Here is a 26657-nt window from a genome sequence, read left to right as displayed (position 1 = left end):
CAGATAAGCAACGGAAAGTTTATCTAGAGAAACCTTGAGTTTACTTTAATTCAAATTCAAGTGTGGTAATTTTTAATAACTAAACTTTAAGTCTTAAGTTCAACAATCAAAATCTTTATGAAGATATTAATGAAAATGTATTCAAGTACATTAAATGCCATTTAATTTCCCATAGTTAGCATTCCTTTGATGAAGTTAAGTAGTTTAGCTCTCAACTTGAAATGTGTAGAAAACGATGAAAATGTTAATTAAAATTTGATTGATTGATAAACAAAACAAAAGATATTCTCTTCATTGTCCTTCCATTTGGCCAATTATTCAATTTTCATAAAATTTTCATCCCACTTCGTTTGGGACTCATCTTCCTCTTAGCGAAATTCTGTGAATATCTTTTGATGAAAATGTGTCCTTTTAGTGTCTATTTGATTTGTTTTTGGTGCGTGTTAAAAAATAATTTCCCTAGATAATTTGACAGGACGCAGGGGGCATCCTTCATCCATCTCTCTCTTTCATTACACCCACATCGCCGACACTCATGTTGTTCTTGCTAATAGCAGGCAAAAGTTTTCACAACAAAAAAAAAAAACTTTTACGTGTTTGTTGTTTTTGTTTTTCTTTTGCTTTTTTTCTTTGTGGGCCCGAAAAGTTTCTCGTTTGAATACCCTGTAGGCAACAGGGCAAAAGGTCATTGGGAAATAGGCACTGTGATCTAAAGATTTCGTTCATAAAAAGCTTAGGGTATCCGCCAGTCGCTTATTTCAGTTGGTTGCCATGTGATTTTTCCCCCTATTGTTGATTTAATTGAGGCAAATGTGTTATTAGACCATCAACTTAATTGGCAGCAGGGATAAGTTTCTAGTTAATTATTTATTTAGTCCGCGTGTGTTTCCCTTTGTGTGTATGTGTTGCTGTTGTTGTTGCTGTGTTTGTATGCGAAGGGAAAAGCGGCTTATAAACTTCTTGTCCAAAAATATGCAGGGACAAAAATGTATTAAAACATGCCAATTGACTACGTGGACAAAAAAAAAAGGAACTGGGCTTAAGGGGGAGGCAATGGAATGTTATGTTGGAGTTGATGAAATGGGGTAGCATATTAATTTTACATTTTGTGGCAGAAAAAATAATAAACAGAGAGGAAAAGAACAAAAACAAAAATATAATGTACATTCGAGTGCTTGTGTATCGCTTAAATTGTTTATACAAGTTTGGAATATTTTTTGTTCAGCTTGGCAATTTTGTGTCTCACTCTTCTGTATCTCTGTCTCATTTTATAGGCTTAAGCCCTGAAACGTGACCCCAGTACACTGTTTGTTTAACTGTTGTTCAATATTTGTGAAGGCGAATGTGTGGGTGAGACGAGGAAATGGGTCCTGGGTATAGCCTTTGTCCTTGCACTAAAAAAAAATCCCAATACTCTATAGCAATTTTAACCATACCAAATTTGAAATACTCTTACTAAATGTTAATGAATACAAAATCGTTTTATTGGCCTCAAAAGGGCAAAAACTAAATGCAAACTTCAGTGTCACTACAAAACCATTTACCAGGAAGGACGATTTTAAGCGAGCTAAGAGAAGCAATCCTTATATTTCCACCAAATCCCGCTTTTAGCCAACTTTTGACCACAATACGTTGACTCTTATGCCAGAGTATACCACCAAAAATAAAGAATTTTTTGAAAATTTCGCTGGGCTCAGCAACTGTCGACTGGACTGAGAGACTACTGGCTCTGGGAACAACTCTCTGTGACTACTCTGCGCCTATTTTGTGTAAACAAGTGAAAGTGATTTATGCACAAAAACTCCACCCCGAAATGCCGTGCTCCATGCCGCCCTTTATACTCCATGCTTGATCCTGCCTCTGTCTCTGTTTTGGTTGTTTCCAGCTAGCCATGTCATTGTTGACTCAGGCGTATGATTGTTTTGGAGTGTCTGGATTTATGTCCTATACCTTATATAAGTATAATACAAATACGTTTGTATATGGCAAATGGAAATTTGTGTGTTTGTGTGTGGTGGGTGTCCTGTATTCAATTGAGAAATCGAAAATGGGAGATGAGAATGTCAAAAGTAACAATTGAAAAAAAATGTATTACTTTTGATTTTTCGATATTTACATAAGAAGAAAAAACAAAAAGCAAACCCTAAATCACTTTTTAAATTGAAAGGTGGTGTTACTCTTTTGGCTTGTGCTGATACCAAAAGAACAGATAAATCCTAAATTTTGAGTTTTCTTAATGGATTGAATATTTTTTTAATCAAAATATTCGACAAATTGGTATAACTTTAAGCGTCTTTGGCCATCTGGTTCTACTTATCATATAATTAATATAGATTTCATTAAAGTTTATTTTAATGTCTACAGGGATATCCTTACTACTCTTCTCTTTTTTGCGTTATAGATTATATAGGTAATCCAAACCCATGTTAAATTATTCTTCCATATATGAGAACTCGTTCCAGTAAATCCTCAAAGCCATTCTCCTCATCTTCTTTGGACGAACCTTTGTCAAAGCGTTAATCCTTAGCAATTAGTTTCCCATATGATGTCACTTTAAGCCACGATTGAGCTTTGTTCTTCCGCCTCCACTTACCCCGAGTAGCTCAAGGACTAAATCAAATATGTAAAACCTCTCATTTCGTACAAAAACCACATCATATACACACACACATGACCTTTTATCCATTCTATGGGGGCTAATATAATTGTATGTGCTTGTATACATATATCCACTTCAATCCAGTCAATGTAATCAAGTATCCACTCTGGTCAAACAAAAATTGCGCTGGCCCCTTTATGTTGGCCAAATTAATTTAATGCCAGCAAAAGGAAAAACCTGCCAAAGAGAGTGAGAACAAAGGGGTGGGGGTAGAAGTCGTCGGGAAACATTATAATAAAATTAATCTCAATTTTGTTGAAGGGCAGCGTCACCGTCCTGGTCGTCTGGCGTGGAGTCCCGCTTTATTAGAGTTCAAAAAAAGAGAAAAAAAGAGAGAGAAAAGCTACTGGAGCCAAAAAGTGGCAATTATTCATTTTATGAGCTAGGAGGGAAGCATGTGAACCATAAAAATTAAAAATTAGCCCCTGGCAGCCGTAAGGGGATTATATAACACGCATTTGATGCAGTCAACACACACACACACAACACACACACACACAGAAAGAGTAAAGTAGAATGGAGTCGAATGAAGTCACCCTTTCGACAACGTTAAAGTCAAGAAAATGAATATTTATGCGACACTCGAGGGAATCGTGTGGCCCCCCCACAAACATAATCTGCATTGTTATAAGGCAAGCACATGTCAAAAAATTTTCCCCAAAAAGGAAAACTGCCAAAAACAACAAAGATGAGAGAGAGAGAGCGGCCAAAAAAGAGCCTTGTGGGTTAGGTGTGACTCCTTTGCAGCATTGGAACGATAGAACATGTGGCCAAAAGCCGAAAAAGACACTGAAATTTTAATGGGTTTTGCTTGGGGTCCAACCGAGTTTTATAAAAGCTTCAGTCTCTACCCTGTGTAGACTCTTCAGGCTATTCAAAAATTAAATCCAATTATCAGTTTAAGGCCACTCGCCAAAGTCCGCTGGGAAACTCAGACATCAGACATATGTATGTATGTATATTTGTGTGTGTGTGAGAGTGTGTCCCGAAGACCTAAGGAAGTTTAGAAATGCAACAAAAGTTTCGTTTTAATGAGAAACTTTTGTTTATGAAACGGCCCCTCTCAGTCTCAATCTTTCGGTCACCCTGCAGAAACAATCTACAATTTTTGCCGGAAAATCAGCTTATGAAATATGATTTTAAATGGTTTCCAAAATTGCTTATCAAAAAGGTTTCACTTTCTCCTAATAGTTAAGCATAAGAGATTTTTCCAAAGGACTTAATCTGCATTTAGCCAGCATCGATGTTGTATGAATGAAAATCCCTGGTACAGTAAAAACTCTTGTGGACGATGAGTTTCCCTCGTTAGGTGTTTAATAGAACCAGGTTTTCGGCTCTCGTCACCAAAATGCATTTTTTGTACTATTTGAAAGAAAGTTACAATCCAATACTACATATATAATAAAGCACTTATCAGTTTGGCAAAATAAGATTAACTTATTGGCAATATGCAGCCATACATTTGTTATTCTAATCATTATGAAATCAGAAATGTCTGAAATTTTTGCTGAACCTAAACGTTTATATCCATTTCTCCAGAAAATAGGTTGATAATGTTAACATTTTTAAAGAGAGTTCCTGGCATCCCAAGGATTTCGAAAAATTAAGTAATTTAAGTTTGTCAAGCAACTTACCCCAAAATGTTTGGGAACACAATTTGTTGTCTGTTTATTACGACCCAAGAATGGATTTAACAATTTCTGCTATCCCACACTCGTGAGGAGAGGATTTTTGCGAGCTCCTAAAAGCAGGCAATGCAAACAAATATTTCTGTTTCTTGCAGCCTGACCTCCGGCATATACATATTAGCATAAGTTCCTGGCGGCAGGTTCCTGTTCCTAGGGCAGGTTAAAAATGCTAGAAATGTAAATAAAATCAACAGCGGAAGGTCCTTTTTCCATTCCACTTTCCTCTTTGATCCCCCCCTTGTCTCAATGAAAAAGAAAAGGACAACAATGACGAGACATAGGGAGGCAGAAAAGGTGCCGAGCTTCAACAACGGAGAACAGGAAAAAATATCATTCTAAAGCGCTTGACAGCCACTTACACATGTCAAATCCAACACGAGAAGACGGACCAACAACAATAAAACCGAAAAGGATAACGAGTAAAACGGATATTAGAGTATTAGACAGGAAGCTGTGTGACATGGTTTGCTCTCTCATCCCATTTTCTATCTAAACTGGCTGCCAGCTGCTGGTCACAGAGTATCCTTTCCATTTTTTCTTATTTTTTTTGTCCTTTCTTATTTTGCCAAAAGAATTTTCTCAACGCAAATAGGGCAAGAAAAGAAAAAAAGCAAAAGCAAAAAGCTAAAGGAAAAACGAAAGGCATTAACTACACTTGGAGCGTAAAATGAAGCCTCGACAAAATGGGAGAATAACAAAAATCGTTGTAGTTCTTGGCCAGCTCTCTGTATGTGTTGTGTGTGTGGTCTATGGAAAATTCAAAGAATTCTCTTAAGCCGAAAAGAGAATTTCAAATTCAAATGCCGCGCATTTGGTTATGTAGTCAATTAGCCTAACATTGCCAACTTATGGTCTAATTGCTGTTTATATTTGTTTTTGAGCCGCCTTTCTCTTTGATTATGTAATCTCAATATGCTTGAGACTTTTGCTTCTTTTCACTGACATTCTCATCCTAATTAGCCTGCTCTATATCTTCCATATTTAAATAGTCTTTAATTAGATTTTCACTCCCTCCAACTAATATGCTTTAACTTTATCCTTCATTTATTTCCATTACAGGTAAGCCGATTTTCACTGTATTCTACTTTGGCCATTGAACTAGGTATTTGAACTTTGGTAAGTGGACGTTGATTAGGCAATAAATAAGCAGCTTAAATAAAGTAACTTTAATGTGGGCATACAAAGAACACAATTGGACCAGGGATGCGAATAAGCAGGATTCCAGGCTCGTCTATTGAAAATACGAATAATTATTATATGAATTTTGGTTTTTCCTTCTAAGCGACTCACTGGAGTGTGCAGATAATGGAGACACGAATAAGTGCTGATGCCAATGGAAAGAATTTGATAGTATCTTTGCCAGAACCAACAAATGCTAATCGAATTGGGCTTTAGGCTGTAAATTTCATTTATTTTATACAAGAGTATATGGGCTTAGGAAAACCCAGCTTTATTTTAAACGCCATAAAAAATAATATTTAGAAATATAGAGAGTCAAATAGCAAAAGGTTAGGCCCTGTCGTTATATGTTGCTAATTAAATATTGTTGATATTACTCTTTAATATTAAGAGTGCCAACAATGAAAATTATTCAACGCTGTTGATCCACCTGAGATAAATAAATAACTCTTCCTGTTACCGGCTCATTAAGCTCCGTGGGCATTCTCATTAAATTTATACACATTTAATTGACTTTATGACCAGACACGGACACAAAGAACCACCGCACTATGGTGGCCAGCAGCCGTCTCGGTGCCATCCTACCCTAGTTAGCGGCTCATAAAAAGGCTGGCAAACATTTGCTCTCTATATAAGTTGTACACATGTTGGTACATACACATACATATGTATGTTGGTATATATACTCTTGTATATTTAGTTGGCATGCTCACGCATAAAGGCTTAAATAATGAAGCTCACTGCAGACTGCCTCAGACAGACATCATCATGGCTCATAATTATGTGACATGTTATAAATAAAATGCATAAAAGTTTAAAAATACTGAGAACACACGAGAACAGGAGAACGTGGCAAACTGTCAACACATCGATGCAACGTAGAGTCCCGGAGTGTGAGACTCTGGCAACAATGTTGCAGGAACATAAAGTTGCAAGAGACCTTGTCGTGATGGCGTCTGGAATTTATTAATGTTCTTGGAATATGGTTTAATATGCTGTAATAATATGTGATTTGTGGTTTACACATAATTTATGATGGTGGCCTGTGAATGGCGCCATTCCCCTTGAAAGTTTCGCAATCAATTTTCAGTTTTCTTTGACACTAAATAACAAGCTTATGTGGGATCAATCTTTCTGAAATTACGATCTCATTTGAAAATAAATATTCGGCAATACGTAAGTTTAAATAGAATAAGTTAATTTCTTATTGTTTCGAAAATAAAATTAGATACAAGATATGAACTCTAATAAATCGATAAGAATTCATAAGTAAATATTGACTTGATAGTTATTTTTCATATATTTACTAGATTATCGATAACAACTTCACCTCTATCTATCTGCATTTTTGATTATATTTTATTTGAAAATTTATAACTTTATTCTAATATTTTTTTGAAAAGTTCTTTAAAAACTTCTACTCACATGGATCATAAATTTTACTTAAATTTTTAAAATTGATTATTTCTCATTTGCACCTAGTCCAAACTTTCAGCTCCTTTGACAAATTACATAGAAAATTATAACTCCTAATGAGAGACTGTAAATTATGAATCCGTGGTCTCAGCTGTTGGCCCCGTCTGCCGGGATATGTGCCATCATTTTTTCATTTCGCCTGTTTCCCAGTCACATCCCTTCTTCTTCCGCATGTGATCAGTCAAAGTTTTTCCACGTTTTTTGTGTGTCTGTATAGTGTTGGGGCTCACGCACGAGCTGCTAACGAAGTTTTTCACCCTAGCTGGAGTTTATGTTGTTTTTCATTTTATTTTTTTGTTTTTGTTTTTGCAATTAATTATGAGGCACGTTGACATTTTTTTTCTCCTGCCTCAAAGATAAATAGTAAGAGAGTTTCCTCTTCTACTTGTCGCTGTTTTGTAATTTATTTTTAGTTCACAAAGCGTGAGTTTCCCTAGTTTTGTCTTCGACATTTGGCGGCGTTTGAACTTGACGCAATTTATTTTGTGAAAAGATGCAACAGCCACATGTGTGGCCTCTGTTTGAATGTTGTTCGTTTTATAAATAGTAACTCTGGGGAATACCCAGTCATTGACTGAAAATGCCTAAAACTAAAATTCTTCACGAAATGATTTCGTCTTAATGTCAAACCTTGAACCCGATTATTATTTGGGAGTCTGAATGTTTGTCCAATCGCCACTCCACTTCACTCCTTTTGTTTATTTTCGAAAATTTTCAATTTCAAGTGTTCCCTGTTTATAAATAGTCTTTAGAATTCCTTGGCGGGAACTCTTTTGTTTGTCTTTAGTGTTAATTAACACGAGTAGTTTACTTAATTATGCATAAAACTCACAATTTTTGTTTATGTCTGGCAAGTGTCAAAAAATTTAGATATGTGAGGGTTGAAAATTTGTATTTAGATACAGGGCAGCAACAACAAAAGATAGCTCTCATCAGCAAGTACAAGTTGGTTTCTTATCTACGTCATTTATATGGTCGAGTTTTAGGAACTAGCGTGGACTTTAATGAAAAATACAATCTGTTTAACAAACATTTGTAATCCTAGGATTAAGTTTTTTGCATTCGATTTTACACAACTAACTTACTGCTGGGTTAAAATATAAAATCGATAACTTTTATGCTTATGGCAACATTTTCTTGGTAGACTGCGATTATTACAGTATTAAACCAGCATTTATAAGACCAAATATGAATGGCCGATGTCAGAGGATTCCCGTGACACTCCCTTGCCAATTAGCATAGCTAAGGGTTACCTTCTGTTCATACTAACATGAGTTTCTTAAGTATAGATGGAGCTATTTTCATGGTACATTTACCGCAATTAGTCTTCATCAGCCATGCCCAACCATTTGCAGTGACAATGTCAGCACGAACCATATTCACTATTCACGTAATTTGTTGTTGTATTGACTAAAAATTTGCAAAACAAAACTAACAAGTCAACTCCCACTTCCCTGCCCATCTCCACCAGCCGCAATCCACTTGAGAGGCCACTTAGTCGACGTTGCCTGGCGTCATCGTCATCATTGTCAAGTCCTCCCGCTGCTGTTGCTGTCGCTGTTCCTGTTCCTACTCCTGTGGTTCAATGTCGTGTCATGCCTCTGTTGATGTTGTCGTAGTGCTCCTCGTTTGGTTGTCACAAACTGCCTGGCAAAATTGTTTATAAAAATAGCGTGTGGCAAGTGCATAAAAAATAGAAACAACAACTCAAGAGACGCTAGATAAAATGCTGGACAATTTGGTTTTGCACCACGTTTCAATGTTGTGAAACATTCTGCATATATTTAGATATATGTGCAATCGAATCGTCTGGCCTTACGTTCAGTGGCGTTCCCCATATCAAAATATTGAGATAGGGTAGAGAGGAATGCTGAGGCCCAGACAATTGTTTCCTTTATTGGAGTCCATTTGAATTGATGACAACATTGGTTTATCATTTCATGGAAAGAAATTGTGGGAATCAAAAATGTTTGGGAAATTCAAATAAACATATTTAATAAAGATACAGACATAGTTCATTAATTTGTTAGTTATTGTTTGTCTTGATTTTGATGCAGTTATAGAATTTCACTTAACTCATAATGTGGCAAGTTTTTGATGATGTAAAATGGAAGCGAATACAATCTACTTAGAAGTTGGCAAGCTTTAGTAAATCCGATATAATTAAATTTTGGAACTAATGTATGATAATTTCTTATAATCTCTTATATCTCTAACAATCTCTTATCTCTAACCTTAGTTCTATATTATAAATTTTTACCATATAAATCCCAAAATAACACAGAAACAATAAGAAGATTCGATGTTATTAATCAATCTTTAGATGTACATATAAAAGCTTAAATAATTCTTCCAAGAATATGTTTAAATATCTTGAGATTTAGTTTACTTTGATCTACGCTCCTGTTTTTCTTGCCATCAGTCATGACTTTGCAGTTTGCCTTAAGTTGCAATAAATGCAAACGTGTTGTGCCTAATTTTTGTTGCCATGACTGTTTAGTTGCTGGTAGTTGTGAGTTTGCATGTTTTGTTGCATGGACCACCAACTTACTTTTGTTTGCTTTGTATCCTTTTCTTTTTTCTAACGGTTACATTGCTAATTTTACACGGACTTGACAGTTGAAAGGAAAGAAAAAAACGGGGCAAAGAACAAAGTCAAACTTGCAAAGAGAAAGGGATAAACTTTAAGAAATTGTTGAAAACAGATTTCTTAAATTTTCTTCTCTGTACCCTTTTAAGCTTTGGATAGCCCATTTGGGGTCTATTCCGATTGTTCTGGATTAGTTTTAAGAAAGGTGACTATACATTGTTCTTATCAAGAATATAGATTAAAGCACAAACCATTTCAAATGAGTCACGAGTATTGAATGTCAATGAGATGCAATCACATCACTAGCCATTGTCTTAATACATCATTTATTTCTTCTACCTTCTCTAATACATTTTACTCAAAATCCATCAACTGTTGTGGAACTAGGGTATTACCAATGTCTATGACAGTTTTAAAATATTTCATGTTTTCTTACGGTCTTTTGTTCTAACAATTACTGTCAAAACATCCCCTTAAAAGCTTGGTTTCTTGTGAGACAAAGTCAATATTTTTTTCTTCTGTCAGAGTTTTTTTTCTCCTCTTTTTTTTGGGAAAATGTAAATTAATTTTTACTTGACTTATTTGCATTGCTTTCCCTTTCTCCCTTCCTTATGTTCCTTAACTATGTATAGTATGTACATGTAACTGAAAACTTTTCCGTAATGCCGTGTCAGATTGTATTTCCCCTGGCGTTTTATTGTTGTTGCAGCAGCAGACGTTTTCCCTCAACCCCAAATGGAGAGCATTTTCCGTTGTATTTACAACTAAATATGTTAATGCTTTATTCTTCTCGTCTTGACTTTTTCAATTTGATAGACTTCTTCTTCTTCTCCCTTTTTTGCATTTCAAAAATCTTGTTAATTGTTTATTTTGTAATTGAAATATTTTCGTTTTTCCACAGGTTTGAGTAATTGAATTCTCATGGCATTGCAACATGTTGCTGCCACAAAACACAAAATGTTGCTAGGCATTTTACCAAAAATAGATTCTTTTCCCCCCAATTGTTGAAGGAGGGAGCCGGCGGCGTAGAATTGGGGAAATTTGGAAGAAGATGTTCTCATCTCTGCTCTCGATGCTCTTTAGTCTCAGTCTGATAAAGATCGTGCGCGTTTCGTTTACGGAAAAACTAAAGAAAGCAGGAAAAGGCGAAAAGCGTGTGCCCCCCATCCGTTATCAAATAAGCCTTTTGCTTTATTTTCGTTTCGGTGCGTTGCGTGCTGCGTTCTATTAAAAAGCGCATTGCCTTTTTAATGAATTAATTGCTGCTGTTTTTTCTTGTTCTTTATTATCGGAGTTTTCCTATTCTCGGAAAAGTAGTGCAAACCATTTGAATGGTTTAATCAAGTGGAATTTATGTGCTTCGAAAATGCAGTTAATTAAGTGTAAATACCACACACAACAAAACCAAAAAAAGAAGGGGGAAAATTAAATGAAAAATTGTGAGAATCAGAAAATGAATAATGAAAATGCTCTCTAATCGATTGGCCGGAACTTGTGTCAACACATGAAAAACATAAACAATTAAAATTATTAAATGTGATTTATATGAAGTTAAATGACAACGCGGACCACTAATAAATCATTTAAAACATCTCTTTAGAGTATTGTGAATTTAATTAAATATAAATTCAATTGATATTTAATCAAGTGATATAAAAAAAAATCACAAAATGAAGCGTTTTATAAAGTTCAAAATGCAACATAATCATTTTTATATATTTTAAACCAAAATTACCTAAATACTTCACATATTAAAAACTTTCGCTCATTTCGTTGAAAAGAAGTATAAATTTGGGCAAAGTAACAAAATGTAATTCCAATTCAAATGGTCTATAAAAACATTTCCAAGAAATAACTTTAGTGAGGCAAATCAAATAGGATAATTAAAACTATAATTTAATGATTAAATTCCTTGGTTAATTGTGTTATTGTTCGATATCAAAGAAGAAGTAATTTTAATGCACATTTTGGATTAAAAGTAGTTTTATTGTTTTTCAAAGGAAAGTGTGAACTATTCCATGAGTAAACCATTAAACATTAAGATGGCTGAATCCCCAATTTATATTTACCAGACAAACTCGAAAAGTATATTGGATGCATTCTTAGAGTATGGATAAAATTTTGAAATAAATTCCTTTCCTTGGATTTGCGTTGGCCTTCAAGTTTTAAACGTTTCCAAAGATTTAGAGATACGTTGACTCGGTTTTGTAATAAAACTTCTGGAATATGGAACTCATTTGAAAGAAGGAGCGTGTACCCCAAATCACATGGGTCTTTCCTCTATGTATTCTCGAGGTTAAATTGAAACAATCGTTTTGTAGTACCGAGGATAGAAGATATTTAGGGTTCTCGTTGCGAATTCATTCAGGATATTCATCCTTTCCTTTGTACTCCATTAAAAGTATTGGTATCTAAATATAGCTGTTGAAGGTCTTTACAGTTTTCTTTTCAAAAATAAATATATATATTTTCATTATGATGGCAGAAGTTTTACCGATATGTTCATTATTACTCATGATTTTTCACATTTTGTGAGCAACTCATAAATAACAATTTTTGGTTTCATGTACAAACCCTTTTAAATACATACAGCTCCAAAATGAAGCCATTAGGTAAACCTTTTTTCTTAATATTTTTTTTTGTTTTCTCCAGGCGCCCTCTTTTTATAAGGCTTTTATCGCGTATTGTGTGCTTCGATTTTTTGTTCGTTTTTGCTTTGTTGCTTTAAATTTGAACGTAAAAACAAGATGTTAAAAGGGACCGGCAGTTATTTTTTTGTTTCTACCTTGCCATAGGCAAAAACTTTGATTGTTTCCTTTTCTACCCCATCATCGTAATCATCATCATTGTAATCATCATCATTTGCTCCTGCTGCTGATGTTTCACCTTTAGCTTGTTTGGTTTTCATTTGCAAGACGGTGGCGTATGCGTAATATTTGCTAGCCCTATAAAGGGGTTGGCGTCAATTGCAGGTGGTGACTCATGGGCAAAGTCGAGCACGAGCACGCAAAATGACGTTAACAGCTGTTAACGGCTTTTGCTATTCCGTGTGGCATAATAATAAGCAACAGCTCGACAACAACTCCGAAACGAAAAACGAAACTTTACCCGCCTTTTAGGGGTAATTAAATTAACGCGAGCTGCCCTGTTAAAAAAAAATGGGAAAGAAGAAGAAAAAGAAAACGAAAAGTTTCTTTATTTTTGCCGCATAATTAATTGAAAACATAATTAAAAATATTTCGTGTTTTTTTGTTGTTTTTGTTGTTTATGGGTCAGAAAAGTGGAAAAAGTGCTTAAAGCATTTGAAAGCATTTTTAGGCCAAGCTATTTTTGGCTTGTCCTTCTATCGATTTGTCTTCAATAGGCCCCAAAAAACAAAAACAAAAGAGCCTGTCATTTGATAATTGTTTGAGGGTTGTCAATACACTTCACACACACTTGCACACACACACACTCACACACATTATAGCAACAGCTGTGCCCAATTGACCGTAAGTCCATTGACTTTGCGCCTGTGTGTGTAATGCGGTTACTCTGTGGTCAACTTCAATGGTTTTCCCTTCTCTATGGCTTCTGGTCAATGGTCAACAAATTGTTCAATAGATTTTTTTTTATAGTCCTCACAAAATGTTATGCAAAATTAGTAAAACAAGTGAGGCGTTTAGTAATTTGCTTAATGTTACTAAAGCTTTTGAATTGCAAATTTATTGTTATGGCTATATACATTTAAGTATTATTTTATTCTTACAAATGAGCAGACTTGATGTATATATAATATATTCCAAAATATATTAATCAGTGGCAGCCTTCAGAATTCTTTGATTAGGAAGAAGTATAAACATAAGGTCAAGTATTAACGTAATGAAAACAACTAGATGTTTATCAAAGTCTTAGCATTTTAAATAATATACGAAAATCTTAAAACTTATTGAAGTGTCTAAATAATATTACAAAACTTTTTATTTCTTGATAAGCAAATGATATAAATTATTTTCTTTGAAAGCAAAGATGTAGTTTTTTTTCTCATACGACTTTTTCGCTTTTTCCTTCACCACTAATTTGACCACTTAGCCTCAGCTGAGGCCAGGAGGACATTTAAACAATTCACCAAGGACTATCCAATTGCCATAAAAGTTGGCAAAGCACTTATACACTCTCTCTGACACACACACACGTGCTCACGAACACCCACAGACAGAGTCTGACTGACAAGGCAAGGCAAAAGTTGGGTCAAATTTTGTTTTTTATTTTTGGTTATTTTTATGTGTGCTTCCAGAAACTTTTATCTTTTTATATACTCTTTAAAAAGAAAGCAATCAAACTTTGATTAAATGTTTGTTACTTTTAAAAGAAAGCATTGAGAAACAGTTAAAATGTAGATGAAGCAAATAATTTAAAATATAAATTACAATTTTTATTTAATAGATTTTCAGATTCTGCGAAGTAAATTTAACGAAATAGGAGAGATTTTTATTAAGACAATTTCAATGAAGGGTATTTCAGCTTCGGAGTTCATAAATAACTTTACAGAATTTTTTGTTTTTATTTTGTTTTAGCATCTTTTTAGTTGATGAGCAGGGAGGCTCTTGCAAGTGGGTCATATACATTTTTGATGAGTTGTCATTATTAAATGTGACAAACTGCGCCCGTTTCCCTACCTTACCTCCTCACTTCACCTCTTACCCTGCTGCCAACCATTCCTCATCATACTGCCATGCTTAGGCATTCGAAGGGAAAAGGAAACTTTTCATTCTTTAGCATTTTCTGCCTAGATAGAACTCGCACCACAAAAACTCAAATATATTTATATATTTTATTTATGTGACAGTTTAGTTCAATGTTTTGTTGTTGTTGTTGATGTTGATGTTGTTGTCTCAGCATTTTTCCCTCAAACTTCTGTTATTTATTATTTATTTATTTGTTTTGCCTGAAGGCGAAGGAGGGGGACATTCGGTTGATCTAGTTTTTGTTGTCTTTTGCTTTCATTGTTATCAATTAAATGAATTGTAGGAAAATAGCAACAAAAGAGAAGGAAAATATAAAAACAAAGCTTTGCGTAGGCTACCAAATTGCCTATAAAATTTTTTTCTATTTTACTTTATTTTGATCCACTTGACACACCTACGCTATTTCCGAGAAGGCAAAGGGGTGAAGTGGTAATGTGTGCGTGTGTTGGATCACATTTGGACAAGGCTCTTGTTTATTGGCCATTAAGATATAGAGATACAATTGTGGTGGGAAAATGTGTCAAAAATTGTACAGCAACGCAGATTTTGAATGGCAAACAAGAAACTTACCATTTTTTTTTTATTTTACCAAATATTCCATTTTTTTTTAATTAGATATTCTTTTGTTAATAGTCAGATATTCTTTCTTTATAGTTGTAGTATAGATAGTTACAGCTTCAATCGTGAGTTGTGTTATGAAAACAAAAAATAAAATTAAGTTTCAGTTAAGGCTTCTTAAGGCTAACGATTCCGTATACACAACCCAATAGATAAGTTGTAGAAAACAAATTTCATAATAAGCTTCATATACTTTTTGTTTTGTATGGGTTTGTTTGTATAAATAGACCCACAAATATTGTCATAAATATTTTTCTTAGCCTGCTCGTCTCTATTCACCAAATGACGTGTAAATATAAAACATTTTATGTTCTCCTTAAGCCAATTAAATCGAAAATTAAGTTCTTTAAGCCATTACCAAATTGCTTACATGCTATTTAAAGATTATTTTATGGGAAGCTTTCGATTCTGTGTTATATTATTGGAAATTATGTCACATTTTTGTATAGGCAGAAAAAACTTCAATCGATTTTGGGTCTTGGGGTCAGTTGAACAAAGCTGTCATCAATTCACTTCTTTACACATTCATCTTTGGCGTCTTTTCGTCTCTATCAACAAAAATATCAGTTGATTGGGCACATCAACACGTTGCCAATCAGCCGTCACCCACTCACACACACATCTACAGCCACACCCACCCACCTAAGCCACTCTAATGAAATCACAGTGAATGAAAAAAAGGTGCCTGTAGATTGTTTTGACATTTACTTTCAAATGTCAATCGTTGTCCTTTGAAAGTCTTTGTGCTTGTGCCATTGACTTTGGCAAATTGAATTGAGTAACTACGAGAAGAAGATGCGTGAAAGTTTTTGGTCAAATGCGATAAAAGTCGATAATACAATCAAATTTAATGAGGTTAGAGTGAGGATGAGCTTCAGCAAATATTTCGTAGGGTGACTTTCACCCCAATGTAAAGAGGAGTCCATTATCAAAGAAAATTCTGCGGGATGGAGATGGAGAGCGAAAAAGGCCCAACAGGTTGTCATGGATTTTGATTGGGGATTATTGATTGAACTTGAGAAGAATTTTAAAAATAACAAAAAAGGGAATATTTTATATATGTGTATGTAAGTTTGGTATAAAGAAACATGTTCGTTTTAAATATCACCCCAAATCACTTATCACATTTTATGCACCTTTCTCTCCATCCTTAGACCCTTTCACTCTACACTTTTTTTAAGCCTCTTCTGGCTCATAAATATAAAATTACAGCACTCTCTGGTTTTTATTTTTCTCCTTTTTTTTTTTTTTTGGTGTAAGCACCATTAAAATGTCAATTATGATAAAGTTTTATTGAAATACCGCCAACACATTACGGCTTATCAGCAGAGTCCGGAAAGAGCCAGAAAGCCCAGAAAAGACGGCGGACCGAGCGACTTCACCCGAAAAGTATGCAATAATAATAATAAAACATTAAGAGCTGTTAGTCTGCCTGCCATTGCTGCTTGGGTTCTTCACCCTTTTCAACGGCAGACATTTTTCACAAAGGTGTGGAAAATCACACGCCCACTTGGGCAAACTAATTGAAAATGGAAAGTGCTTTAGCACCACCACCATCAACAACAACAACAACAGGTTGTGCCAAAACCAGTGACCCTATTTTCAGGAAAGCCTTCTCTGCATAATTGTACCCAATTGTACACCCTTCAGTATCGTCCAGGAAATGTGTCAGCAACAATTTCAAAGATTTTGTTTGTTTAGCTTGATAAATTTTTAGTTTCCGAAAGGGTTGTGAATGACAAATCGAGTTGGAAATCAATTTGAACTAGTACACAGCACAACTCTCCATTTCTATTTTTGTGATGACGAAAAAAGGTCAAATAAGAGAAACCATTTACCAAATGAAAAAGACTTGGAAGTTAAATTCTAAAACCACGCCCACACAAAGACCACCCAACATTCAGACCGACTCTTATCTGTTTTTCGTATGGCAGTGGGGAGGAGGGCTGAAGGTTGAACTTTTACCCCGAAGCACTTTTTCCTTGTGAAATGTCAGTGAAATGTCAAAATAAAAGTAATGCTGATAAAAATTTTATAGCCTGTCAGAAATGGCAACGAAAAATTTAGCCCAAGGGGGTTGCTAGCACTTTTCTCTTCTTCTTTGTTTCTACTTTGCATATATGTACATACGTATCTGTTTTTTATCAAAATGTCGCGACTTTTGGGTACTTTAGTTTATTGGAATTTGCTTGGCATCGACTGTGGCTGAGGCAGCATCGACAGGTGGCAATGTGAGGTGAAATTTATGTTAAATCGAACATCAGTAAATATTATCTACTGGCAGTTAAAGAACTCAGATGATGTGTGTCTGGCTGACTTTGTATATGCTTGTGTGTGTGTGTGTTTTTGTGTGGTTTATCACTTTCTTTTGTAAAGTCTTTAAGCTTCTTTAAAAATGGAAAGTGAGTTTATGTGAGTATCTTTGAGTCGAGGCGAACTAAAATCTGTTTGAGCCTGATTAGTTTGAATTGAGTGTCAGGATATGAATATATAATTTCTTAATCGTATAATTAACTTTATCAAAGACGATTGATTTTTTGCTATTAGGTAAACCAGCTTCCGTATTATTATTAAGTTATATTTCCATTAGCTGTATTAAGTACTTAATTGTTAATTAAATACTGCAGCAGGCTTACTATTTTCTCATAGTTTTTAAACATAAAACAGTTTTATATCCCAATATAGTCTGGGAGGGAAATCGAAAGTGGAAACAGATCTGTACGATTAGAGTTGATTCTCCCAATTGTTTATTTCAAATATTTTTCAATGAAAATGTGTTAAATACTTAATTTACTTCAAAATGTGTGTTAACGTCTCTTAAATACTAAATCGCTCTTATATCTTTAAAACTGAAAGCTTAACGTAAGAGTTTAAATAAATAAACAAACTAAAACCAAGATGTGTGCAAGTAAAGTGAAAAGTTAAACAAAATTTATCTTGACGTACAAGAAACCCAGGCAACCTTTTCTGAGAATGTTGGCTCGTTGTGTGAGCTATCAAGGCTCCTGCGATAATATCAACGGCATCCTGACCCGGGACTATGCAAAGGTTTGTATGATTTAGATTTAAATGTGTAAAATGTTTTAAAGAAAGAGAAAAACTATTGAGAGCTGTAAATTAATTAGTGTGCCAAAGAGAGGAAACTAACTAAATTTCACTTATATAAAGAGCAAAGAAAACTTTTGAGAGAGAGTGAGTGTCCGTGTGTGTGTCTCCACTTCACTCTTCTTGGCAACATTTGACTAAACAAAGTATCTCAATGTGCGTTGCTGTACTAACATGCCATGGTCCCTGTCACGGCAGGACTCGTTTAACTCTGTTGTTTTTGGTTACAAACCAGAGACCCAACGGGAAAAAGAGGGAGCAAGTTTGCACTGAAGTTTATGCCAGAAAAGAGGGAGAGAGTTAGAGAGAAAGAGAGAGATTCTGGTTATTGTGGGTTCAACATATTTGTGGCAACTACGTAAGCCCGACTTTTTCTACTGACAATGACATTTGGCCATTTACCTCCTACCTCCAACCCTCAATCCCGCCACAACCTAGGGATACAAGTTTTTCAGTTTATTGTCTTCAAAGCCAATGCCAAATCCTGAGCCTAACTAGAGAGAATACAAAAAACAAAAATAGAAAAAATAAGAGAAAAATAAAAAATTGCATAAGCCAGCTCAAAGTCCTAGGCCAAGACCAAGACCAAGTCCATTGTTTGTGTGTCTCCCCTTTGAGCTCGTAACTCGGTTGTGGCTACAAATGGAAAATGGCTAAACAGAAGGCACAGTCAGACAGACAGAGAAACAGTCAGAGATAGAGAGAAAGAGAGACAGTAGTCCAGACAGACAGAGAAAAGATAGACAAACAGATAGCAAAAGTACAATATGCAAGGCTATTTTTATTACCCAGCAAGGCGTATATAAAATGTGTCGCTTGCATTGAAGGACATTAGATTAGCTTTTGGAATGGGCAAAAGAATATAATAAAAGAACAAAACAGTGTAAGGATGTGACAAACGATATGTTAGGGCTGGTAAGTGGCAAAGCAGAACAACTCTACGCAAAACCTAATAATGCAGAAAACAAATCTCATTGAGAGTAGAGTGAAGTTTATTCGCTAGAACATATCATCTCATAGTAGATATCAAAATTTACTTTAAGACAAACATTAGTCGTAAAATAAAGCATTGAGTTCACATGTCAACAAATGCTCTATAATCAAAGGAAAAGTTTAAAGGACACAACTTTTTGAATTAAAATTGAAAAAAAGATAGGGTTCAGATTGAAGATCAGATTTTTTAGTTTTGTAAGCGTAATGTTTGACTAATTCACTTTACCCTTCATTTATTTTCTTTGGCAAAAGTTCTGTCATAATAATTAAATTATAAAAATTGCACACGTCACCCATTTACACACACAAACACACACAAGCTCTGTAAGATAGACATGGAGATATTATTAAATGAAATCCTTTGGCAATTTGTCGCACAGATTTTCTTAACGACTACCCAGAACTCTTAAGACCATCTTCTTTCGGGCCAACCAAATGGCTTTCGACTTTAATTTGTTGCCAAACAAAAAATGTTTGCCTTGCGCTTGTTCATATGTTTGCTCGTTTGTCTGCTTGTGGATGTAAATTTCAGAATTTTCTTCATTGCTAATGATTTCCTGATATTTGCCGTAAAGGAAAAGAGCAGCCATCAAGAGCCAAGAGAGTTGGAATTTTATCTTAGAGACAGCTGTGTGCAAGTGTTTGAAATCTTAATTACTAACTTGCATTATATTTGCATGTAATGGCCATTTAGTTGCCATTATGCCAAAGTTAAAATATGCTTGTGTCTGCGTCTTGAGTAAACTTTTGTTAAATTTTTCTCTTTCTAGATTTACACAGACTGGGCCAACTATTATTTGGAACGGGCCAAATCGAAAAGAAAGGTTACAGATCTCTCGGCTGATTGTCGAGATGGTTTACTTTTGGCTGAAGTCATTGAGGCGGTGACAAGTTTCAAGGTTCCGGATCTGGTGAAGAAACCCAAGACCCAACAGCAAATGGTAAGTCTAAGAAGTAAATATTAATTAAAATGAATTTGTACATTGTATCTAAATGACTAAGCAAGTTCTAAGCTTTCGCTTCCGTATACTAACTCGTTGTTCGGGGCACTTTTTCCTGGGCTTTGCCCGAAGGGGTTATATTTCTTATTGAATATTTTCATTAGGCATTAAAATTTTCAGAGTTTTTTTAATAAATCGATGATAATTTTGTAATTTTTAGAAAATTAAAAGCATCAAAGCTTAAGCATAAATTTAGTAATTGATTTTGATGTTTGAATAAGTTCATCGAATTCATTTTATTTAGTAGATATGTATATCTTTCTGTTACCTTTTAGATAAAACATTCCGTTTCTTTAGTAAAAATTACATTGATAAGTCCCAAAGGTAAGCTTTTATAAAAAACTTTTCTATTTTATTGTTTAAAACACTTATATAGTTTTTGGTGTATGCCCTTCAAGCGTAATTTGATTCAATTACTCAAACTAAATTCCATCCCCCTTATATTTAGTATTCTCTCTTTACGCCCATGTTAACACTCCTTGCCTGTTTTTGTCACGACACGTGGAAAAAATCCTAAACGCTTCAAATTTCACTCATATCCCTTCATGAGTCACTCCTTTTTTTCGTGTGTATGGGAAAATGCGTTAATTGTTTTTTACATGACAAACAAACCAAAAAAAACTCCACTCAACCAACCCGCCAACTGTTCACTCTTTCCCTTGCCCATATGCAAATATAAGGATATAACGTGAAAATATTTGCAGCAAAAGTCCTGGTTCAGGATTTCGTTGTTTTTTTTTTTTTTTTTTTTTTTGTTTAGTTCCTTTATTTTTTTGTTCTACTGGTTTTCGTCATTACGTGTGGTTTTAGTGTACCATCATGTATTTGAAAAGTACGTCATCATGCTGACTAACTGACTGCCGGCTGCCATTTCAAACTTTTATGTTACCCCAGAGTTTTTGCCTCTTTTATTTGCCTGATGCAAATTCAGTTAGAGAGGCGGCTCCACGACAAAATGGTTTTCGCCGCAATAAGCATTTGTCACCTGGTCTAGTCTGGTCTGGTTTGCGCTGCTCTGATTGAATTTGAACGAGCCACGTTGCAGACGACAAGGATGACGATGGATTGCTGCACTCAATTGCATTTATGAAATTAAAATTAAAAACTTTTTGCAGCTCGTTTTTAAATTAAGATTTTGCTTTTCCATTCTTTTTTTTTTTTCTCGGTTATTTTTTGTCTGCAATTTGAGTTTCTTTCTTTTCACTTCGTGTCTGCTACGTGAGAGAATTTCCCAAAAAGGAGCTACCTACCTACCTAACATACAGCTCAGATAAGTAGACTATAGAGAACTCCTATACTCTTGAGCCTAGTTAGAGCTGCGGTATGAAAGCCTTGGCATATATGCGGCAAGTTCATTGCCGATATATGTATATATGTATGTAAGTAAACACATACTCCATGAAATAAAAATTTTATTTTCAACTTCCTTTTTTTCCATGGGTTGTGTTTGGTTGCCTCTAACCAAGATGGTTGGTTGACGTTTTGCATATTAAATAGAAAAAAGTCTTTGCTGACTTTTTGAGAAAATGATAAGCTCAGCTAAACGTGCTCTCCTCCTCTGGCACGTGATGCACCAAAAAAATGTACATTTCTATATATAAAAACAGAAGAAATGAAACTCAAGAAAAAACGCTGACAAATTGGCAAACGAATTTAAACAGGGGGCGTGGCATACGACGCGTTGACGTATGTGACATGGGCAACAAATTGGGTTTCAAACTTTTCCCCAACGGCCATCGCGAGGGGCGTAAAGGAGCGGGTCAGGAGTGTAGGAGATGTAGCGGGTGGTAGGAGGGCGTGTGTTTGTATTATTGCAACAATGCCGTTGCAACTCAATTTGACAAATTTGTCAAAACAAGCTAAATTAGTTGGTGGCATGCGAATTTTTTTTCCTTCGTTGGCTTCTTTTTCCCCAAAACTATGAATATTTCGTTGCAATAGCTGACGGGCATAACAAAATAAACAAATTTGTTTAAAGCTATAACATAGTTGAATGCAATTTGTGGCAGACAACCATAAAGGAATTTCCCATACTGAATTTGTCAGACATCAAACTGATTGAAAATGGTCTATTTGATTAGGATCGTTTAAATAATCAATACAACAAAACAAATATCTAAATAAATGAAGAGTAAGGAGTGTTTAATATGCTATTCCAGGAAATTTATTTTATTATTCATTTTGATGTCCATCAAGTGGAAAAAATCAGAAGAATTCTTAAGGCCTTGCAAAATGAATGAAGTATCTAAGATCAAAATGATTTGACCAAATGATATATTTGCATTATTAGCTGACAAACAAGAAAACAAGTAAAATATAATGAGATTAGACTAAACTAATTGAGTTTCTAAAGTCAACTTAGTATTTCATTTCATAGTAATTCAATTGACTGCCCTGCTATTCTGATTTGCAGTTTTAAAAATAATTTCATTTCAAAAGGCATTTAAAATCCATTTCCCTTTAAAGTGCATGGGTTCGAGTCTCTTTAATTTAGACCAATGGCTTAGACTTTATTTAACTTCATTTTTTTCCATGCGTTACGAAAGTGGCGAAGGCAAAGTTGACTTTGAACACTTTTACGTTTCGCTGATTTTTCAAGAGTTCAGGGTTTTTTTCTCGTCCTTTGCTGCTGCTGCTGCTGGTCCCCAAGTCCTGTGTGGGATCTGCCCACATTTGACTACTACACTTTGTGGCTCTATTTCTCCAATCCCTCCCCATTGACTAAACACACACACTTGCATCCTTTTTTTCTCTACGTTGTAGTCGTCACTCATTAGAAAAACGTTGCCAGCCCAAAAACCAAAGTCGCAAAAAAAAAATGCACTACGTGTTGCAGGAGCAAAAGCGCAGTGGAAACGAGAAGAGGACAACACACAAAAAAAAAAAAAGGGAAAAAGAAGAAAACTTTGCACTTGGAAAAGTAGCAAAAAAGCAAGAAAGTAGAGAAATGAAAGAAGGAAGAAAAGTTTATTACAAACTTTGGGTCTGGCAACACGTTCTAAAGAAACGAAAACTAAAAAACTAAAGTTTAATATTTGATTTAAAAGTTGATAAAATTTACTTAAGTCCACACTCTTTCACTCGTCGCTCAATGCGTGTTATTTGCTTTTTATTGAATTTGTTAAACAAAAAACCAAAAAAACAAAAAAAAAAAAGTACAAATGTGTCTTGGCTGCGTTTTGCCGTGTTGCATGCGCTGGTTGCTGTCCTCGCTAAGGCCCAGTGATTTCTCATTTCGTCATGCAAATATGGAATACAAACGGAAACGCAAAGCAAAAAGTCAAAAAAAAAAAAAAAAAAAAAAACAGAAGAGAAAAAAATATCGCCACTCTGCACGGAAAATGGGAAAATATTCCAAATGCCATTGTTTGTTTGCTCTGAAATGGAAAAATCCCCCTGCAGCCGGCAAAAGTGAGAAACAATGGCAGCAAAGGTGCGCCAGAATGGGAAAGGAAGCGAATTGGCGGCTTTTGTTATGAGACCTGGTTGTATGAGTGGGAATATTAATTTCAAGAAGAAACTCGAGCTATGTGCAAATACATGCACCAGGTAAAAGATTGCCGCAAAAATGTGCATGAAACTGGAGACATATTTATTTTGGTTTTTGTGTTTTCTCATAGTTTGCGAAAATTAAATGAAGCCTTTAGTTTTCATTCATTCTTTTTATCAAGGAGTAAAACTCAGTTATGACAGAATAATATTTATGTATAACTAGTTTATTTCAATTAGGTATTGAACTAAAAAAAAAGTCTTGACCTTAAACCTAAAAAAAATCATGAACCTTTTCGAGTCTAGTTAATAACTCCAGTTTGTCATAATGTTCATTTCGGTTATTCACCTTATTCTAGTGAAGGACAAAGGAAACAGTGATGAAAGAATATTTCTTTGGGTAAATGTTTACTATTACTACTCGGGCCCAAAACGCGCTTAAACTACATAATTTTGGTATCAAACGAAAGAGAAAAATTCCACGAGCACGACCTCAGGTGCGCCTTGGCGATTTGTTTCGTAGTTTTTGAGTAATTAACAAAAGAAAATTAATATTTTTAGCGGGACTATAGCTAAAAGTAGCTTTTTCCGGCTAAAAAAAGCTGTTCAATTTTAAGATGGTGTTGCCAAATGCCGAATTTTGGATACTCGAATACGCGGGCTTTTTTGAATCTTTTGTTCGCACTATTCTCAACAAACGAAAATATTGTTGAGTTTACAATATTTCTTGATTTTATGGAACAAATATAGTTTAGAATACAATATTCGGCTGCCAGAGCAGCCAAATATTCCTCGACTTTAGAAATTAGATTAAAATATTTGGCTACCAGGGCGGTCAAACAGCGCGCCAAATAAAAAATAGCGTTTGACAACACTGAAATCTAGCTTTACCCGATTTTTCAACTTTTCAACACTGAAATCTCGAGTAGTAATAGTAAACATTTACCTTTCTTTGTTGCGTCTCCCTTTTTGACAAAAAATAGTTTGCTGTTTAATAGATTGGGTTTCAAGACTATTCCAGCAAGTTTAAAATCACTTAAAGAAGAAAAATAATGAAGTAAACTATTCATGTTTGGTGATAGGATCGAGAATGGTTCCTTGAGGGGGACAAAAATAAGTTATAGAAACGTATATTGATAATGGTCTTTAGAAAACATGTTAGGTAACTCTTAAAGAAGACCAAACTTAAAGCCATATTTAAGTGTCTTCCTTATATGTTCCTCCTTTATCATCCTTCTTCTTTCCTTTTGAAATTCAATTTTCCCTTGGCCAATTTTAAAGTACTTTTCCTTCATCGCACTCACATATGGAGCAGAGAATAGGTAGAATAGGAAAAGCACCATATGACAGAGGGCAAATTCGGTGCCAACAATTTTGTAGTATGTATGTATAATGAATTTTCCTACAGCATGGGGGACTAATTTGATTTCAAGAAACAAAACGATGCATGTGGAAAGGAAGCTGAAAAGCCAAAAGGTAAAATGGGGTCATGGGAGGGTAAGAAATGGGCAAACTCTCGACTATGGACAAGAATGATTTTTCCAATCAAATATGTAAATAACGTAAAATCTTAAAAGGGAAATTAAATCAAAATAACTAAGCACACACACACGCACACACACACATATGGAGCATGTGTCTATGGATATAATTGCCCAAGTTTCTTGCTTCTCTCTTTCCTCAAGTCCTTTTCTTGGCTTTTCTGTCTGGTCTTGTCCTGTCTTTTCCTGGCTTGTCTGTCTTGTCTTTTACAGGCCAATTGGCCTTTTGTAGCCAATTTTCCTATTGTTTTGTTCAAGTCGCTTTTTGTGTGTGTGTGTGTGTGTGTGTGTGTGTGTGCGTGCATGTTGTGTGTACATACATAGATTTCTAAATTTATCACTAAGCCGTTTTGCAAGTTATTAGTCTTGGCAGCTACAAACATAAACATACAAGACAATTATTATGTAATTAAAGTAAAACAATGGCACGATTAAGTCCGCTTGAGTGATTTGTTTGTCCGTTCTTTCATACGCCTCAAGTGTTTCTCTTGTTATTATTGTAAATATTTTGCAGTTTTTGTTTTTGCAATTTGCAAATTGATAAACGATGCATTGAAGCAGCTTAAGGAATTTTATAAAGGATTCTCCAAGTTGTTGGCCAACAATTGTAGAAGTTATCCAAAAAGCTGAAAAGTGCTCTTGCAAAGTCATTTAATCGTTTTAAATTGAATGCAGTCTGAAGCACAAAAGTCTAAATTTATTTAGAACTAACCAGTTGCTTTAAAAATGTTTTGAATTGCCTTTAAAATTTTATATGATCATTTAGAGTAAAAGTGAACTTCAGCCATTAGAAAATCTGCATTCAAATCTGGAATAGAAACGGCGTTTAGTTTCTTTCAACCTGTTTGAAAGGACATACCCAACCAAAGACAACTTTTCGTTGTCCTGTTCTGAGCAAAAAAGTTGAGATATATTTCTTTTAATTCTCTATATTTAGTTTTGTCCTCCAGAATCAATTGTTTGGCAGGGCACTTTTTTAATGCAAATATCATAGATATTTCCTATCAATTTATTTTTAGTTTCAACTTCACTTAGCTTCAATTGGTTTAGTTTTTATTCGCCCTCCTCGCTGTCTCCTCTGTCTTGTTTGATTTCCTATACTTGAACTAAAATGCAAATGCATAAAAAAAATTGTTCGTACATCAGTTTGAAGTCGTCTGTTTTTATACCATACACCCATAGGGTGAAATGGTATATTAAAGTCGCCAAAATGTATGTAACAGGCAGAAGGAAGCTTCTCCGACCCTATAAAGTATATATATTCTTGATCAGGATGAATAGCCGAGTCGATCTAGCCATGTCCGTCTGTCCGTCCGTCCGTCCGTCCGTCCGTATGAACACGCAGATCTCGGAGACTATAAGAGCTAGAGCCACCAAATTTGGTATGTATACTCGTGTAGTATGCACATGTTCAGAGTTAATTGGAATTTCGGCCACGCCCCCTTACGCCCCCAGGAATCACATAAAACTGTTTTTCTTAAAAAGTATAACAGCTAGAGACATCAAATTTGGTTTATATACTCGTTTAGTTGGCGCGCAGAAACTAATTGTCTAAACTTTTTGCCACGCCCCCTTCCGCCCCCGGAATTTA

The 26657-nt window shown here is 34.9% G+C and overlaps 1 protein-coding gene across 2 annotated transcripts in view; it reads left to right on the top strand.

Moving 5' to 3' along the window:
* Nucleotides 1–26657, top strand: part of sick (sickie) — a 203063-nt gene that overhangs the window by 42147 nt on the left and 134259 nt on the right. For both annotated transcript variants that reach the window (XM_068295747.1, XM_068295755.1), the window contains exon 2: nt 19806–19976. In XM_068295747.1, the coding sequence (XP_068151848.1) occupies nt 19806–19976 (171 nt within the window). The remainder of the gene's footprint in view (nt 1–19805; nt 19977–26657) is intronic.

Source organism: Drosophila tropicalis, unplaced genomic scaffold (genome assembly GCF_018151085.1).
Source record: "Drosophila tropicalis isolate 14030-0801.00 unplaced genomic scaffold, ASM1815108v1 contig_845, whole genome shotgun sequence".
Lineage (NCBI taxonomy): Eukaryota > Metazoa > Arthropoda > Insecta > Diptera > Drosophilidae > Drosophila > Drosophila tropicalis.
This window is presented reverse-complemented; position numbering and strand designations above follow the sequence as displayed.